Source organism: Anolis carolinensis, unplaced genomic scaffold (assembly GCF_035594765.1).
Source record: "Anolis carolinensis isolate JA03-04 unplaced genomic scaffold, rAnoCar3.1.pri scaffold_7, whole genome shotgun sequence".
In the NCBI taxonomy this organism is placed as follows: domain Eukaryota; kingdom Metazoa; phylum Chordata; class Lepidosauria; order Squamata; family Dactyloidae; genus Anolis; species Anolis carolinensis.
The window spans coordinates 41,016,365-41,036,155 of NW_026943818.1; the positions used below are offsets into that span (position 1 = coordinate 41,016,365).

General features: G+C 48.7%; 1 protein-coding gene across 5 annotated transcripts in view; it reads right to left on the reverse strand.

Moving 5' to 3' along the window:
- Positions 1 to 404: 404 nt before the first annotated feature.
- stk11 (serine/threonine kinase 11) overlaps positions 405 to 19,791 on the reverse strand; it is a 50,170-nt gene continuing 30,783 nt past the window's right edge. The window contains exons 8-11 of one of the 5 annotated variants that reach the window (XM_062960013.1): positions 19,406 to 19,611; positions 18,921 to 18,992; positions 3,195 to 3,443; positions 405 to 1,280 (exon numbers count right to left, since the gene is read on the reverse strand). In XM_062960013.1, the coding sequence (XP_062816083.1) occupies positions 3,199 to 3,443; positions 18,921 to 18,992; positions 19,406 to 19,611 (523 nt within the window). In that variant the 3' untranslated portion in view covers positions 405 to 1,280; positions 3,195 to 3,198. Of the gene's footprint in view, positions 1,281 to 3,194; positions 3,444 to 14,158; positions 14,727 to 18,920; positions 18,996 to 19,405; positions 19,612 to 19,791 lie in introns of those variants that run through there. The other 4 variants (XM_062960012.1, XM_062960014.1, XM_062960015.1 and 1 more) reach the window with 4 other exon arrangements.

Here is a 19,791-nt window from a genome sequence, read left to right on the forward strand (position 1 = left end):
TCCTCCTGTGCGGACGCATCTTGCCATTCTCCAACAATGTGCAATGGACATGTCCAAAAAATCGTTTTGAATCGTATATCGGAATTATTTCGGATTCTCGCTTTTTGATACGCATTCCGAGACATTGTCTCACAGTGCAACCAGCAATGTAATTTGAACTATTGTTGGCCCATTCTCTAATTGTCTCTTAATGTTTTGTTAATTCCACCCCCCCCCCCCAAATTTAAATGTTTTTTAAAATATTTTTTTTAAAAAATTTGTTTCTGCAACCTACCTTGAATGGGAGCTTAGCGCAGCCTAACATGGCTGCCTTTCCCCGGCCAATCAGAAGCTTCCACGGTGGACGCAAACCCGCTTTTGTATTCTGGGAACGGACCCATAAAACAGGCTCCAAAACCCCAATCTCTCCATTTTAGTTTTATTTTCATTTTTTTAAAAAGAAAGAAAAAAAGGAAGGAAGGAAAGAAAAGGAAGAAAAAAGCCCCACTCGTTTCCCTTTATTCCAGCCCTTTTATAAACAGCATGCAGACTTGTTTCTCCATTTCATTACTCACGGTTTGGCTTGACGGGTTTGAGTCTGTGGTGGTCCAATGCCAGGCCGGACCCCCGCACCCCCTCCCCGGCCCCTTCGGATGACCCCGTCTTTCCGTTGCCAAAGGCCTCGCACTCGCTCCCCACCCGGCCCTGGCTCAATGCGTCGCAATGTGGAAGGTGTATAGAGAGAGATACCGAAAAAATATATATATATAAAGGAAAAACAAAACAGAAAAGGAAAGGGAGGCGGGCCCCCAAGAAAAAGGGAATATATATATAATATAATATATATATTATATATATCTATATATATATATATATATAACAGTAGTTACTACATAAAGTGCGTGTTTGGATGGCTTGCGAAACGATTCCCGCACCCGGGAAGGCAAGAGGGGACTCCTGCCGAAAGGAGACCCGTCCGTCCGTCCGTCCGTCTCCCACACCCGGAATATTCCCCAACAGGAATATCTCCCCCTGTCCGTCCGTCCATGTGTCCATCCGTCCCTACAGAGTCCCGGTCAGCGGCCAGAGGAAGCGCGGAATTGTCCGAGGAAGGACCGCCAGACCTCGAAAGTGGCGCGAAGGAGGAGTCGGGCAGCTCACTCCTCCAAGTCTTTTCCTTCTCTTTCTTCTTCTGTCCGTCCGTCCGTCCTTTGACTGCAAGCGTGTTCTATACGGACTGTCTTCCTATGGGAAGGGAAGGAGGGGAGGGGAGGAGGGAGGGGGGCAGGAGGAGGTTCCGGCTGCGGACACGGGAGACACCGAAACACGGCATTAGTCCCTTCCTTTTCACATTCGCCAACATGGTTAAAGCACAACTGGAACAATTCACAGTGCAAATGGTTTCTTCCCCTTATGGAAACCAAGTACAGTAGAGTTCCGGTTATCCGAAATAAACGGGCGGGCCAAATGTCGGATAACCTAACCGGAACTGGGTTGTTGTATGTCTTTCGGGCTGTGTGGCCATGTTCCAGAAGCATTCTCTCCTGACGTTTTGCCCACGTCTATGGCAGGCATCCTCAGAGGTTGTGAGGAATATATCTCCATGTTCCAGAAGCATTCTCTCCTGACATTTCACCCACATCTATGGCAGGCATCCTCAGAGGTTGTGAGGTATGGATAAACTAAGTAAGGGAAGAAAAGAATATATATCTGTGTAGAGTCTTTGTCACTGGGAAGCCAGCATTACTGTTTCAGTTCATCACCCTAATTAGCATTGGAAAGGTTTTTGTCTCTTGCCTGGGGGCATCCTTTGTTCAATCATTAACCCTAACCCTAACCCAACACTCTGAGGGCAGAGGACAGCTAATGACAACCTCTGAGGATGCCTGCCATAGATGTGGGCAAAACGTCAGGAGAGAATGCATCTGGAACATGGCCACACAGCCCGAAAGACATACAACAACACTGTGATCCTGGCCATGAAAGCCTTCGACAACACATTAAACCATTCATTCATTCATTCATTCATTCATAAAACCACTTTGGACACGAAGGACAATTTCTGGGCAGGCCAAGAAATCCGAGAGGCCAGGCCTTCAGGGCAGCCCAAAGGATGCGACTGAGGGAAGGCGCAGGGGGTGGCTAGATGGCCTTTGGGGGCCCTTCTTTGGACAGGCCAAGGTCCCAGGGCAAGGCTTTTGGGGGTCCAGAGAGAGAAGGACGGTGGGGGGGGGGGGGGAGGGAGGGGGGAGCAGAGGCAGAGACCTTGTTCTTCAGCGGGAGGGATGGATGGATGGATGACGCCTGGGGATGCGCTGATGATGAATCAGGAGAGAAAGGAAGGAAGGAAGGAAGGAAGGAAGCAGCGGGAGGGAGGAGAAGAGCAGCAGCGAGTGGGCGAGAGAGAGTGGCAAGGGGGGAGGGGGAGGGAGGGAGAATCTGCCAGTGGGGAGGGGGGGGGGTCAGACCCAAGTCCTAAAACACGACCCCAAATGCGCAACACGGTGGATCCTTGACCCACGGAAAGGAGGGAAGGAACAGAGGGAATGGAGGGAAGAAAAGGAAGAAGGATGGCAAGAAGGAAAGATGGAAGGGAGGAAGGGAGGAAGGAAGGAGAGAGAGAAGGGTGGAAGCGAGGAGGGAACAAAGGGAGGAAAGGGATGAGGGGAAGGAAGGAAGGAAGGAAGGAAGGAAAGAAGAGGAAAGAAGGAAAGACAAAGGGGAGGGAGGGAAGGGTGGGAAGGGGGAGGAAAAGAAGAAAAAGAAAGGAGGGAGAGATGGGAAGGAAGGAAGGAAGGAAGGAAGGAGGGAAGGAAGGAAGGAAGGAAAGAGGGAAGGAAGGAAGGAACAGAGGGAGGGAGGGAGGGAGGGAATGGAGGGAAGAAAAGGAAGAAGGATGGAAAGAAGGAAAGATGAAAGGGAGGAAGGAAGAAGGGTGGAAGCGAGGAGGGAACAAAGGGAGGAAAGGGATGAGGGGAAGGGAGGAAGGAAGAGGAAGGAAGGAAGGACAAAAGGGAGGGAGGGAGGGAAGGGTGGGAAGGGGGAGGAAAAGAAGAAAAAGGAAGGAGGGAGAGATGGGAAGGAAGGAAGGAAGGAAGGAAGGAAGGAAGGAAGGAAGGAAGGAAGGAAGGAAGGAAGGAAGGAAAGACAAAAGGGAGGGAGAGAGAGGGAGGGAGGGAAGGGTGGAAGGGGTGGAGGCAGGAGGGCCTACTCACGGTCTCACTGCTGCTTGCAGGTGGAGAGCTTGCGGATCTTGCTTCCGGCGGTGGCGGCGGTGGCGGAGGCCTTGCGGGGCGGGATGGAGGCGGCCGACTTGCTGTCCCTGCGCTCGGCCTTGGCCTTGTTTCCCGGCGGCCCCGACTCGGTCCCGTTCATGCAGAGGGGCTTCGGCAGCAGCGTCCCCCCCCCTCCTCCTCGGTGCCGGCTCTGTCCGTTCTGCTGGGCCTCCCGGTCGGGCACCTGTCCTGGAAAGGGAGCCAGAAACACCGCGGCCGGGTCAGAGGGGTCTCCCCCCCGCCAAGACCCTCTGACAGACTAGAGAGACGATTGGCCGAAACTAACACAATGAAGTTCAACAGGGACAAAGGCAAGAGACTTCACTTCGGCAGAAAAAATGGAAATCAAAGAGACAGAATGGGGGACCTGAGCCAAAACATGAGCCAAAAATGTGATGCGGCAGCTAAGAAAGCCAACATGATTCTGGCCTGCATAAATAGAGGAATAGCGTCTAGATCCAGGGAAGTCCTGCTCCCCTTATTCTATTCTGCCTTGGTCAGACCACTTTACCTGGAATCACACTGTGTCCAATTCTGGGAGATGTTGACAAGCTGGAAAGCGTCCAGAGGAGGGAGACTAAAATGATTAAGGGTCTGGAGAACAAGCCCCATGAGGAGCGGCTTAAAGAGCTGGGCATGTTTAGCCTGCAGAAGAGAAGGCTGAGAGGAGACATGATGAGGGCCATGTACAAATTCGTGAAGGGAAGTCCTAGGGAGGAGGGAGGGAGCTTCCTTTCTGCTGCCCTGAAGACTAGGACACAAGGGAACAAGGGCTTCAAAGGACAGGAAAGGAAGGAGATTCCGTCTGAACCTCAGGAAGAACTTCCTCCCTGTGAGAAGGGCTGTTCAGCAGTGGAACTCTCTGCCGCAGAGTGTGGTGGAGGCTCCTTCCTTGGAGTCTTTTAAGCAGAGGCTGGATGGCCATCTGTCCAGGGGGCTTTGAATGCGATTTCCTGCTTCTTAGCAGAATGGGGTTGGACTGGATGGCCCATGAGGTCTCTTCCAACTCTACTCTTCTATGATTGTATGAAAGCAGCCATCCAAGGCGGCCACTGGCAAGACCTCTGGAGGTTTTGGAGCAGGGGCTGGCTGCATGGCCATCTGCCGGGAGTGCTTTGGCCGGCTCTTCCTGCCTGGCAGGGCTGGGCTGATGCCCCCCGGGGGGGGTCTGCCTCTTCTAGCTCGTGGAGTCTCTCGCCCCTCTCTCTAGGCGTCTGAGGGGAATGGGCTGAGGGTCCCTGGGGTCTCCCTTCCACGGGCGTCTCTTGCTTTCTAGCTTACTTTCGCCTAGCCGTAATTTTTTTAACATTTAATTAAAATTTACTGGGTTGCTGTGAGTCTTTTGGGCTGTCTGCCCATGTTCCAGAAGCTTTCTCTCCTGTTTCCAACAGACCTCACAACCTCTGAGGATCCCTGCACAGATGTAGGGGGAAACGTCAGGAGAGAATGCTTCCAGAACATGGCCAGGCAGCCCAAAAGACTCACAGCAACCCAGTGATCCCAGCCATGAAAGCCTTCGATGATAAATTAAATTTTAATTATTTATGGCCCATGAAGCCTCTTCCAACTCTATTATTCTATGATTCTATTAAAATAATAATTTAATTTTTAATTTCTAACATGAAAAGTGTGTTACAGCACTGAGCTGCAAACCGAAAGGTCCCAGGTTCAAATCCCGGGTGCGGCGTGAGCGGCCACTGTTAGCTCCAGCTTCTGCCTACCTAGCAGTTCAAAAACATGCCAATGTGAGTAGATCAATAGGTACTGCTCCGGCAGGAAGGTAATGGCGCTCCATGCAGTCATGCCAGTGGCCACATGACCTTGGAGGTGTCTACGGACAACGCCGGCTCTTGTGCTTAGAAATGGAGATGAGCACCGACCCCCAGTGTGAGTAGATCAATAGGTACTGCTCCGGCAGGAAGGTAACAGCGCTCCATGCAGTCATGCCAGTGGCCACATGACCTTGGAGGTGTCTACGGACAACGCCGGCTCTTGGGCTTAGAAATGGAGATGAGCACCGACCCCCAGTGTGAGTAGATCAATAGGTACTGCTCCGGCAGGAAGGTAACAGCGCTCCATGCAGTCATGCCAGTGGCCACATGACCTTGGAGGTGTCTACGGACAACGCCGGCTCTTGGGCTTAGAAATGGAGATGAGCACCAACCCCCAGAGTCGGTCACGACTGGACTTAACGTCAGGGGAAAACCTTTACCTTTACCTTTTTAACATGACAATTATTTCAATTATTTACTGAAATGAATAAATATGTATTAAATATAAAATATTGAAATCTATGATATTAACAATTTATGAAAGAATCAAGGTCAAAACCCATCCCCCCCTCTCTGCAAAGAAAACCTAATACATGTGATTGATGTATCAACCATCAATCAGATCATTTATTTTGGTCATGATGTACATAAGTAATCCAGGATCCATTCTGCCCACCTAGCAGTTCAAAAACATGCCAATGTGAGTAAATCACTAGGTACTACTTCTATTGGTGAGAAGGTAACACTGGCGCTCCATGCAGCCTGGCCAGTGGCCACATGCATGACCTTGGAGGTGTCTACGGACAACGCCGGCTCTCCGGTTTAGGAATTGAGATGTGCACCAGAGTCGGACACGACTGGGCTTAATGCCTTTACCTAAGGAACCCATATTGGGCCCATTTGCTCACAACCATGAGCAAAAATACAATATTTAAAAATAAGAACAATTTTAACCAACATAAACCTATCAGGATTTCAATGGGAACATGTTCCAGAAGTATTCTCTCCTGACGTTTCGCCCACATCTATGGCAGGCATCCTCAGAGGTTTGTGAGGTATGGATAAACTAGGTAAGGAAAGGAAAGAATATATAAAATATATTTTAAAAATCTAAAATCAAAACAGTAGATGGGAACCAACACTCTGAGGGCAGAGGACAGCTAATGACTGAACAAAGGATGCCCCCAGGCAAGAGACAAAACCTTTCCAATGCTAATTAGGGTGATTAACTGAAACATTAATGCTGGCTCCCAGTGACAAAGGACTCTTGCCACACCCTGGACTCTCCACAGATATATATTCTTTCCTTTCCTTACTTAGTTTATCCATACCTCACAGCCTCTGAGGATGCCTGCCATAGATGTGGGTGAAACGTCAGGAGAGAATGCTTCTGGAACATGGCCACACAGCCCAAAAGACATACAACAACCCTGTGATCCCAGCCATGAAAGCCTTTGATAACACATTTCAATGGGAAGTGTGGGCTTGCTTCTTGCTGACGGGATAGTCAAGCTAATTGGTGGTTTCAGGTGGTTTTTGGAAATGACTAACCTGAGGCCCTAGACGCACCTTGGCCATCAATCACGTGGCAGCTCGGAGTCCCAACAGGCTTGTGGAAGCGACTGATCTGAAGCCCTGGAGGCACCGTGCCCACGGCGTGGTCCAAGTCCTGCCCTTGACCCACTTCCTCGATGGTGTGTTTGTTCCCTTATAGCTTTGCTGTAGGTTTGCAGTGGTGGAATCTTGGCCCGTGGTCCTTGTTATCAGTCACACTTCACTTTAAGCTTTAGCTTATTTTCCTATGGGATCCCTACTCTGGCCCATTCGGCCGTCTTGTCCGATCCGGAAATTATTCCCATTGGTTGCAATGGAGCAATCTGTCATTTGCTTTTTATATCAAAGGTTTTACATCGTTTTAAAATGTTTTAAAACAATTTTTATTATGTTTGTTATTATTGATTTGTTGCATTGTGTGACGTATGTTGGTATTGAATGTTTACCATGTGTAAACTGCTCTGAGATAGAGCGTTAGGCCCGGGCTGTGGCGCAGGCGGGAGAGCAAGCCAGCTGCAATTAACTGCAACGAATCACTCTGACCAGGAGGTCATGAGTTCGAGGCCCGCTCGGAGCCTATGTTTGTTTGTCTTTGTTCTATGTTAAAAGGCATTGAATGTTAGCCTTATATGTATAATGTGATCTGCCCCGAGTCCCCTTCGGGGTGAGGAAGAAGGGCGGAATATAAATGCTGTAAATAAATAAATAAAGTTTGTTGTTAATTAGGATTGCTGTTGTTGTTGTTGTGTGCCTTCAAGTCATTTCAGACGAAGCCTAAGCCTAAAACGGAGGGTGGGCGGTCGGGGGCCAGGCACATGGCCCTGGAGGCCTTAGTTTGGGGATCCCTCCAACAGACACCCCTGTTTTAGAGTCTGTTTAGCTCAGCAAGCGGGGTGCACGTGGGGGTGTGTGTGTGCGCACACAACGCAAGGCCAAACCCAATGCAGAGCTGCAGCCTCCTCCCACATTTCCATTTCCGCGCAGAGCAGAACGAACGAACGCACACGACACTCTGGGTGAGTCAGACTCCGGGGAGGGAGGGAGGGCCGGCTTCGATTTCGATATGCAACTGCTGAAAATCCCTTTTAGCTTCATGTGCCCGGCTTTCGCACACGCAGATTAACCACCAGCTGCCAGTCCAAAGGTCGGCAGTTCAAAGCCCGGGTCGGGGTGAGCGCCCGACCTCCGGCCCAGCTCACTGCCCACCCAGCCGGTTGAAAACAGCGATGAGTAGATAAATAGGTCTGGCTTAAGCAGGGAGGTATTTTAATGGCACCATACAGTAGAATCTTGCTTATCCAACCTTGGCTCATCCAACGTTCTGTATTATCCAACACGGTCTGCCTCCCGCCCGGATCCACGGCTGTTTCTCTCGGCAGCAATGCGCAGCCAGCGGGCCAACACGCTCGACAACACAAGGGCAGCCACGCTCCCAAACAAACATGATTTTGGTGCCTAATTTCTAAAATCATAACCTAATTTGATGTTTAATAGGCTTTTCCTTAACCCCTCATTATCCAACATTTTTGCTTATCCAACGTTCGGCCGGCCCGTTTGTGCTGGACAGGCAAGACTCTACTGCAACAGAAAAATGCCGGCGATCAAAGAAAGGAGGAAGTCTGTGAACACAGAGGACGGAGCGACAGCGCCCCCTGTGGCCGGGATCGAGCACAACCCCCAGGACGCCGAAGGTGGGAAATGCCTCCATGCCTCTGCCTTTCCTGTTGTCTGTCCTGTCTGGGTATCACATGTTTGCCGCATGTGCATGTTCTGTGGTCCACCCTGAGTCCCCTACTGCAAATAAATCAATAAACACGCCGGCATCAGAACCATAGCGCCGCTGTCCTTCCACCTCTGCGGATTTGACGATTCGTGGCCAACGTGCTCCCTAGGAATCTTTCGGCATGATTGTACCGTCTACGATGGGATGAGCGAGGAAAGCTGTGAGTTCTCCAGACTGTCTGGCCATGTTCCAGAAGCATTCTCTCCTGACGTTCCGCCCACATCTATGGCAGGCACCCTCGGAGGTTGTGAGGTCTGTTGGAAACTAGGCTAGTGTGTGTGTGTATACTAATAATAAAAATAATAAAATAATAATAAATAAGTAATAATAAAACCACATAACAGCACAAAACAGTATAAAACAGCATATCAGAACCATGAGTCTGAGCCTAGTGGTGGTTGTTTGATATTATTACTATTGATATTATTATTGTTGTTTAAATCTTTGTTTTAGCTTGTTTTATCATCTTCTTGTGTTTTAAACTGTGTGTATTGTTAATGTATTTGTGCTGTTACTTTTGTAACATTGTGAGCCGCCCCAAGTCCCCACGGGGAGATGGTGGCGGGGTATAAATAAAGTTTTATTATTATTATTATTATTATTAGTGCAATATATAGAGAGACAAAAATTATACAGGCTCAACGTAAGGCTCAGGATAAAATATAGGGCGATCAGGAAGACAGTAATCTCATTTAAAAATAAAATCAACAAGAGAGGAGCATCGATAGGCTGTGAAGGCTGCAACAACTACATAGCCTCTACCTGGGGCTCTTCAGTCAGAATGAGGTCTCTTCCAACTCTACTGTTCTATGATTCTATGAAAAGCATTTCCAATCGGCATCCTTGGCCGATGTGCGTGCCTCCCATTCGTATTTTCAGCGAAGCTTTTAATGCCTCTCAAAAGGAAGGCAAGGACAGGGAGGAAGGAGGCCCTTAGCGCCCACCCAAGCAACGTAACCAACATTTCAGAGGAAAGGGAAGGAGAGCAATGCGGCAGGCAAGCACCGCAGCCCCTGCTTCTCCTCCATCCTTCCGCGGAGCCTCTCCTCTCCTCCCCACACCACACGCACCGCCACGGGGCCCACGCCTCCGCCAGTGACTCACCCGCACCGTCGTCTCCGGTTCCTTCTTCCGCTTCCCTCTCTCTCTGCGCAAACAACCCTGCTGCAGTGGCCTCTGTGGGTCGACTGCCCAGGAGATGCGGAGCCCTCCACTTGTGCCAGAGCCCCCATGAACAGGAAGAGGCGCTGGAGGTTTTGGGGGAAATTCACCTTGATTTGGGGGAGTTGTAGTTCACCAACATCCAGAGAGCACTGTGAATCCAAACACCGACGGATCTGGACCAGACTTGGCACACAGACCTGATATGCCCGGGCTGTGGCGCAGGCTGGAGAGCAAGCCAGCTGCAACCAGCTGCAATGAATCACTCTGACCAGGAAGGAGGTCATGAGTTCGAGGCCCGCTCGGAGCCTATGTTTGTCTTGTCTTTGTTCTATGTTAAAAGGCATTGAATGTTGAGCCCTGAACTGGGACCATCCTACCTCCGTGACCGCATCTCCGCCTACGAACCCACGCGTTCACTTCGGTCATCTGGAGAGGCCCTGCTCGTGATCCCGCCTGCGTCGCAAGCGCGGTTGGTGGGGACACGAGACGGGGCCTTCTCCGTGGTGGCCCCCCGACTCTGGAACACCCTCCCCAAGGATCTCAGACAGGCCCCTACACTGGCAGTCTTCAGAAAGAACTTGAAGACCTGGCTGTTCCAATGTGCCTTCCCAGATTAATAGGAAATCTCCAGCACCAAGTCCCATAAGCACTTTATTAGAACTAAGATTGTATATCGCACTCTGCACCTGCCCTAGAAGCCTTATATATCACCTGTCACATCAGCACTTTTAATCTTGTACCCATTACTCTGGCCTGGCCCAGTTATATTGTGTTTTAGCGTATTGTTTATTGCTTGTTGTTTATACTGTTTTAATTGTTTTTAATTTGCTTTTTGTTTTGTATTGTTATATTGTGTGTTGAGGCCTTGGCCTTTGTAAGCCGCATCGAGTCCTTCGGGAGATGCTAGCGGGGTACAAATAAAGTTTAATAATAATAATAATAATAATAATAATAATAATAATAATAATAATGTGATCCACCCTGAGTCCCCTTCGGGCGGAATATAAATGATGTAAGTAAATAAATAAAATAAATGCCAAAATGTGATTACTGGAAGGGTTTGGGGGGAACTGGCCTTCCTTTCTGGGAGTTGTAGTCCACCAACAGCCAGGGAAACTGACCTCCCCGGATGACGGACCTGGACCAGACTTGGCACACAGAACCCCCATGACCCACTCAATGTACTGGAGGGGTTTGAGGGACTCTCTCTCCATGGTGGGAGTTGTAGTTGTACTTGCTCTGGATGCATCATCGGTAGGGTTCAGAGCCAGAGAGCGCACTGAACCCTACCGATGATGCATCCAGAGCAAACTTGCCCAACATCACAAACTTTAAGGACTGGTGGAGTTGTACAGGCTTCACCTGGCACAATAGAGGAGTTGTAGTTCACCCACAGTTAAAATGCTGACTGTTTCAAATAACCCAGGTGACAGCGGGGACCCAAGCTAGTATTCTAATACATTCTCATGACACAGTGAGTGGCAACACAAGTGCGTGGAAGGAGGGACCGCTCTGTTCCGTGGGTGTGTTTCTGTCATGGTTGTACAGTAGAGTCTCACTTATCCAACATTCGCTTATCCAACATTCTGGATTATCCAACGTATTTTTGTAGTCAATGTTTTCAAAACATCGTGATATTTTGGTGCTAAATTCATAAATACAGTCATTACTACAGAGCATTACTGCATATTGAACTACTTTTTCTGTCAAATTTGTTGTATAACATGATGTTCTGGTGCTTAATTTGTAAAATCATAACCTAATTTGATGTTCAATAGGCTTCTCCTTAATCTCTCCTTATTATCCAACATATTCACTTATCCAACGTTCTGCTGGCCCATTTATGTTGGATAAGTGAGACTCTACTGTACTTTGTTTATTATGCTGGCGACTGCTCTAGTTGGGCGCAACAGCCTTAATTTAATCTGCAGTGCCAACAACGCCTTGGGCGGATTATCATCCCTGTGACCACACGTGAAGGTGAGGGTGGGCGGGGGGTCCTCTATACCCTTTTCCACAGGCACTTCCAGTTCCCGGCCTTGCTCCATTTCCTGGGTCCCTCTCCATCCATCTCTCTCTCGCTTGACTCCTTCTTTCTTCTGCCAGTCAGTTTGTGTTGTTCTTCTCTTACATTTGTCATCCTTTCTGTGATTTCGGTGTTTTCCCAAGGACCCCCCCCCTTGCTCCCATCTTCCGGAAGTATTCTCTCCTGACGTTTCGCCCACATCTATGGCAGGCATCCTCAGAAGTTTATTTATTTATTAACTAGCTGTGCCTGGCCACGCGTTGCTGTGGCGAAGTCCGGTGGTATGGGAAATAAAGTCTTGAGGAATTGGTGGTAGTTAAGGTAAAGGGTAAAGGTTTTACCTTACATTAAGTCCATTATAAATGGGTTATATAGCTGTGTGGAAGGGCCTTGAGTCTACATTGCCATATAATCCAGTTAAAATCAGATAATCTGTATTTTATAGGCAGTGGGGAAGAGGCCTAAGTGAGGCCTAACTCTGCCTGTCCCCTGGGCTGAGTGGGTTGCTAGGAGACCAAGTGGGCGGAGCTTAGCCTTCTAACTGGCAGTAATTGGATAAAAACAATTATTCCTCTCCCTCTAATTAGGACTTTATTTCTCTTTTTGTTGTATGAACATAGAGGCATGGATGAGGGGTTGTGCTGCCAAGTTTAGTGTTTCTAGGATGTGTAGTTTTGTTGTTTTGTCCTAGGCTGAAATTTCACTACCCTTTAATATATATAGATCTGGACCACGTTTGGCATCCAGACCCAACATGGCCAACTGTGCCCACAGATGGGGTGTGGGGGTGATTGCCCTTGGATCTGGGGGTTGTAGTTCACCCTTATCCAGAGAGCCCCGGACCCGGCCGATAACGTATCTGGACCGAGCTTGGCACACAGACAAACATGGCCAGCTGTGCACCCAGGCCTGGTTTGGGGAGGATTGACCCACGATTCCGGGAACATCCTTATGTATTTTCTAATGGGAGCATTCACAAAAAACAAAATCAAAGACTGTCTTTTTTCTACTACATGGCGTTCCCAATTAACTAAATGATATTAGCCAACGCTCCAAAACCAGCCGTGCCTTTCCCAAATAACCCGGGCACTGCCGGCTGGGGACCCAAGGCAGTCGTTCTATGAAGAAAAGGACAGAAGGGAGGGACGGGAGGGAAGAGACATTTATTTGACTCGTCTAAAACCAGACCTGACTGACTAAGTAAAACCAATAATAATAATAATAATAATAATAATAATAATAATAATAATAGACCAAAAATGTAAGCCGCCCTGAGTCCCCTTTGGGGAGATAGAGGCAGGATATAAAAATAAAGTTGTTGTTGTTGTTATTATTATTATTATTATTATAAAAAATAACCGGTGAGTGCAACTGGGGTGTGTGTGTGTTGGGGGGGGGGGGGGGGAGTGTGTCATTCCCCAAGAGAGACGCCCACAACGACAACGGAGGGGGAAGGAAGGAAGGAAGGAAGGAAGGTGGTGGAGGAGGTGCTTGGAAAGGCAACGGCGCAGCAGCCATCTTCCCATAATTGCGCATCAAGCCCCCCCGCCCCCCCCAAGTGACAGCTCTCTCTCGCTGAGCTCAGAGCCACCAGAGACACCGCAGTGGCTGTTTGCATAAGCCGCAGATAATTGCCCCGATTAGCGAGGAGAGTGAGGAGGAGGGCGCACGCACGCACACGCGTGGAGGGAGGGAGGGAGGGCGGGGGCTGATGTCCCGCCTGGATAAGCCCCAAAGAGAGGTCAGCTGTGAGGTCAGCTGCAAGCCCTGGCACTTGGTCTCTTGGGTGCCGAGGCCGAGACAGTGGGCTAGTGGGGCCTGGGAGCCACCCAGCAGGGTCTCATGGCACGGGGGGGGGGGGGGGGGGGGGCTCCAATGGCGGCCCAGGTTTGTTCAAACGGGGCCCCGGTGGTCTTCCCAGTTGAGATGGCCAGGAAAAGGGGCCGCCTTAAAGGGCCGGCTCCTCGCGTCCTCCGCGGCCCGGCTAGAAACAAGAGCTGGCTTGGAAGACTGAAAACCCACAAACGATGGGGAGGGTGGAGCGGAGCCGTGGGTCACCGTGGGTCACGGCTACACGTCCAAGGAAGTCAAAGCCCCTGCCGAATGGGCTGTTAAGTCACCAACGGGCTTCACCCCAACCTCCCCCCCCTTCTTGTATACCTTTCCCAGTCCTCTTCTTTGCAGCCCACCACCACCGAGAGCGGTTGCGGAGGTTGAAGCCTCTCACCCACGGCTGCCCCTGCGGTGCCTTTCAGAGCCGCCTCGCTGCTGCCCCGCCTCGCTCACTCAGAAATTGGGAAAGGCTTCCTTCCTTCCTTCCTTCTTTTTGCCACTGCAACTCCCACAACCCCCCCATTCGGCTTGGCCAAGGACGTTGCAGCCCCCCAAAATAAACCCAAGCTCCCCTGAGGGTGAGGGCAGGCGCCGTGGGGAGATCCAGGTGCTCATGGCTCCCGTCTGTTCTGGGTTCCTTGCCAACCATGGGGGATCATGGGAGTTGCAGTCCAATGACATCTAGAGGCAGGAAAAAAGCACGGGCGGGGGGGGGGGGGGGCTAACAAACTGTAGGCTGAAATAATAATAATAATAATAATAATAATAATAATAATAATAATAATAAAACTTTATTTATCCCCCGCCACCATCTCCCCCCGGGGACTCTGGGAAGGGCAACTTTGGGGAGGACGCAGGATGGGCTCTGGAGTGCGGGGACGGCTAAAAATGGCAACCTCTGCACCCAAACCTTTGGCTGGCTGTATCTTGCCGGATGCCAGCTCCCACGACTCGCTGCCTGCAGAGCTGATGCCCAGGAATGCTGGGAGGCGGAGTGCGGGGACCCTCAGAGGGTGCCGTTCCAGACTTCCACAGAACAGGGTGCGTTTCCTTGCCCCCCCCCCCCCCTTCAACCAAACATAACAAAACTTCATGAAACCTGAACGGAGCGGCTCTAGACTGTCCCTATCTGGGGGAGGTGCGGGCGTCGGGCTTGCCGTCTCCTCCGGGGTCCTGGTCCTGCTCTCTCTGTCCTCCAACTAAGCTACGCAAGGCCGCGCTCCTTCCCTCCTCGCCGCCATCGCCTTCTCCGAACAGGGACGCCAGCAGGCCTTCCTCCTCCGCGCCGGCCTCCTCCTCCTCCTCCTCCTCCTCCTCTCTAAGCCCTGCCTTGCTGACACCTGCGGAGAACCAAGAACGGACGGACGGATGCAGGGAGGACGGACCGTTAGGGAAAGAAGGGAGGGAGCCTGGGCCCGTGCCGCCACTCACCTGCCGACAGGTGCATTTCACAGGGGGGTTATCAGAGCAAGGCAGGCTTGGATCTGGTCTGGCCACTTAGCTTATGTGCACTCTAACACATATCGAGAGTGTATGTTTTTTGAACACCTCACCCTTGGGCCAGCTTCAAACTGCATTGTAGTTCATTTTCTTTCTTTCTTTATCAGTCACCTGAAATCCCAGTACTAATGACTTTTAAAATATTTTCCCTAATATTTTTCTCTGTCTTTTAAATGCTTATCTTAGCATTAGATTTCCGTCTATGTTTTTTAAAAAATTACAACAAAAGATTCTGAATATTGTGGTTGCTGGCACCGGGCTGTGGCGCAGGGTGGTAAACAGCTGCTGCAATAAATCACTCTGACCATGAGGTCATGAGTTCGAGGCCAGCCCGTGGTGGGGTGAGCACCCGTCAATTAAAAATAAAATATAGCCCCTGCTCGTTGCTGACCTAGCAACCCGAAAGATAGTTGCATCTATCAAGTAGGAAATAAGGTACCACTTATAAAAAGTGGGGAGGCAAGTTTAACTAATTTACAACGTTGGAACGAGGAAGTGCCATCAGAGTGGATGATGAAGCAACTGCTCCCCCCGGTGGCCAGAATCGAACATCCCCTCAGAGAAGGTTAAATTGCCTCTGCGTCTGTCTGTCTGTTGTCTCTGTCTCGGTTCGATGTGTTTATGGGCATTGAATGTTTGCTCTATATGTACTTAATGTGATCCGCCCTGAGTCCCCTTCGGGGTGAGAAAGAAGGGCGGAATATAAACACTGTAAATAAATAAATAAATAAATAAATAAACTTCCTCTGAAAGACACCCGCACCTTGTTGGCAGCGCCCCGTGCAAGTACCAGGGAAATCAGGCAAGCCCCCACCCGGGTAGCCTTCAGAAGGAGCTTGAAAACCTGGCTCTTAGGTTGCTCATCCCCATCACAATCCTGTATCTGTGGCCATTGCACTTTTTACCTTTGTCAACTTGATATAGACACAGGGTCTGGGCCGGGCTGTGGCGCAGCTGGCTAGTAACCAGCTGCAATAAATCACTACTGACCGAGAGGTCATGAGTTCGAAGCCCGGGTCAGGCTAAGCCCCCGACCATTAAATAGCCCAGCTTGCCGTTGACCTATGCAACCCCGAAAGACAGTTGCATCTGTCAATTAGGGAAATTTAGGTACGCTTTATGCGGGAGGCTAATTTAACTAATTTACAACATCATAAAACTGCCAGCAAAGCACGAGGAATGGAATGAGGAAGTACAGCCACTAGTGGACAGTGAAGCAACAGCTCCCCCTGTGGCCAGAATCGAGGAGCTGGAAAAAAATGTTAAATGCCTCTGTGTCTGTCTATATATGTTTCTTGTCTGTTGGCATTGAATGTTTGCCATATATGCGTTCATTGTAATCCGCCCTGAGTCCCCTTTGGGGTGAGAAAGAAGGACGGGATATAAATACTGTAAATAAAGAAATAAAATAAATAGACACAGCAGGGTCTACTGCCATCCCAATTTGCACTTCCAGGAATTTGCAGCACTTTATCAGTCACCTCATGCTTACAATATTTATATGGTGCACTTTACCCAGTCTACTTTTACAACCTCTCGGTTTTAATCCATGTTTTTATTAGTTCTTGTCATTTGTTTTTATTGGGTAATGTTTAAATTTTTATAATTGTGCATGTCTCATGTCTATTGTTGTGTTTTATATTGCTATTGTTTTTATTCGGGCTTGGCCCCATGTAAGCCGCCCTGAGTCCCCTTTGGGGAGATATAGGCGGGGTATAAAAATAAAGTTATTATTATTATTATTATGACACAGCAAACAAGATAGATATGCTGGATTTCGTTTCACAAAATCACAAGTCGAACACTTCCCAAGTGTCTAGGACTGTGTGATGTTGTTGTTGTTATCAACCAGGGCTGACCCTGCTTATTTATTTGCGACATTGATATCCCACCCTTCTTTCTCACCCCAAAGGGGAATCAGGGCAGCTTACAAATTATATGTACATACAATATATTATATTATTAGCACAGCACAATATAAGCATTATATATTACTATGCTGAAATATTATTAGTAATATTACATGTCACATATAATATACAATTATAATAGTGCATTATCAATATTATCAATATTACAGTAGAGTCTCGCTTATCCAACCTTCACTTATCCAACGTTCTGTATTATCCAACGCAGTCTGCCTTTTAGTAGTCAAGTGTTTTTGTAGTCAATATCTTCGATACACTGCAACGTTTTGGTGATAAATTCGTAAATACAGTAATGACTACATAACGTTACTGTGTGTAAATACAGTAATGACTACATAACATTACTGTGTATTGAACTGCATTTTTTGTTGATTTGTTGTAAAACGTGATGTCCTTGTGCTTAATTTGTAAAATCATAACATAGTTTGATGTTTAATAGGCTTTTCCTGAATCCCTCATTATTATCCAACATTTTCGCTTATCCAACGTTCTGCTTGCCCGTATATGTTGGACAAGCAAGACTCTACTGCATATGTATATACAATCTATATATATAAAAGAGTGATGGCATCACGGCAGCGGACAAAACAACAAAAGTAAACACCCCATAACCTCGAAAATTGACAGCACAACCCCTCATCCATGCCTCTAGGTTGATACAACAAAAAGAAAAGAAAAAGTCCTAATTAGAGGGAGAGGAATAATTGTTTTAATCCAATTGCAGCTAGTTAGAAGGCTAAGCTTCGCTCACTTGGTCTCCTAGCAACCCACTCAGCCCAGGGGACCCTTTACCTTAACTACCACCAATTCCTCAATACTTTATTTCTCATACCACCATACTTTGCCACAGCAACGCGTGGCCGGGCACAGCTAGTATATTATATTATCGGCAGGCCGTGCAAAGGAATCTGCGAAGCCCACCTCCTCCAAGGGGAAGGGAACCGCCTAGACTGGGCTCCCCAGGCCAATGGAGACTCCACCACAGACATCGAAAGAGCTGCAACGAGGCACGGGAACGAGGCACGGGAGGAAAGACCAAGACCCACCCAGAGGGAAAGGGTTCTCACCCGACACCAGGGGAACCACTGACGGCAGAGGGAATATGAGGAAGAAGCACGACCTACAAGCTATCACCAGGCCCACCAAGGAAATCCAGCCAATGCTCCGTTCAGCGAAGGACCGGAGGGATCCTCTCCCCTCGGCAGGAGTCTACCACGTACCACGCAGCTGTGGACAAGACTACGGAGGGACCACAAAATGCAGCCGCATTGCCCAGGCACGGACCAAGGGACACGAAAGGCTCTGCAGACTCACTCAGTCCTAGCAGAGAACCTGAGGAACTCAACCTGGACACTATTGCAGAACACGGAAATGCTGGACCACTCTCACAACCACCACGTCAGACAGAGAAGCCACTGAATTCCACAGGAAGCAGGTGGACAATTGCAACAGAAAGGAGGAAACCATGAAAACAAACAAAATCTGGCTCCCAGTATTTTTTAAAACAAAAACCCCTCTAAAATGAGGACAGTAAATAAAGAGCAACACTCAAAAGACAGGGGAATTCTTGACAGGAAACAATCAGGGCCAGCTAACACCTCCCAACAAAGGATTCCCCCAGGCAGGAATCAGCCAGGCTTTGAAGCTGCAAGGCCACTCAATGCTAATCAAGGTGAGCAATGGCAACATCAACACTTGCCTCCAACAGACAAGAGTTCTTTCTCCCACCCTGGACATTATTCCACAGAGAGAGATATATATACAGTAGAGTCTTACTTATCCAACACTCGCTTATCCAATGTTCTGGATTATCCAACACATTTTTGTAGTTAATGTTTTCAATACATCGTGATATTTTGGTGCTAAATTCGTAAATACAGTAATTACTACATAGCATTACTCCATACTGAACTACTTTTTTCTGTCAAATTTGTTGTATAACATGATGTTTTGGTGCTTAATTTGTAAAATCATAACCTAATTTGATGTTTAATAGGCTTTTCCTTAATCTCTCCTTATTATCCAACATATTCGCCTATCCAACGTTCTGCTGGCCCGTTTATGTTGGATAAGCGAGACTCTACTGTATATATAAACCCCACTTGCCTTGTTTATGACAGACCTCACAACCTCTGGGGATGCCTGCCACAGATGTAGGTGAAACATCATGAGAGAATGCTTCTGGAACATAGGCAGACAGCCAGGAAAAATCACAGATTCTGGCGATGGAAGACTTCAACACCACATTACGATGACTACTACTACTATTATTGTTAAAGTAAAGGTTTATGCCGAATGACATGATACGTCCCATAGAAGTCCCAATAAGGAGTATTCAAAGCTTGATGGAAACTATCAGTTGGTGCAGAATTGTGGCAGGATTTAAAATAAATGAAGAGAAACCCATGTTCTTAACTAAAAATCTATCAAAAAGTCAATATGGAGATTCAATCCTGAAAGCCTGGGGCCGGGACTGAAAGGCCGGGAGGGCCCTCAGTGGCCTCATCATCACAGGGGCACCGTAAATCACTGCCGGTCCGATAGCGGATGAGGAAAAAATTAGGTTTTGTATCAATAGGCTATCTCCTTACCTGGAACGGTGAAGTCCTGAGTGTAGATGATCTCGTCCTCCAGATAGTCCTCCTTCAGGCCCTCGTCGTCGTCCTCCTCCTCGTTGTAGCCGTGCAGGTCTTCCAGGTAAGGCACCACCGTCATGCTCCGCCACCGGTCCTTGGTCTCCGGGCTGGGCGGGATGGGCACCAGGGCCTCCGACTGCGTGTGTTTCTTCCGGAACCAGCTTTATCGAGAAGGCAAAAACGCAAGGAGGGAGATGTGAGTCCCACTGACAAAAAAGCTCTCAGGAGTCTGATTTGTGTTCCCACAACAACCCAAAGACCTGGAAATCAAGCCTTTGTGCGAGGAACGGCCCGGAGACAGTCAGATGGAGAAACGACAACAGAAAGGAGGGTCTGCGGGT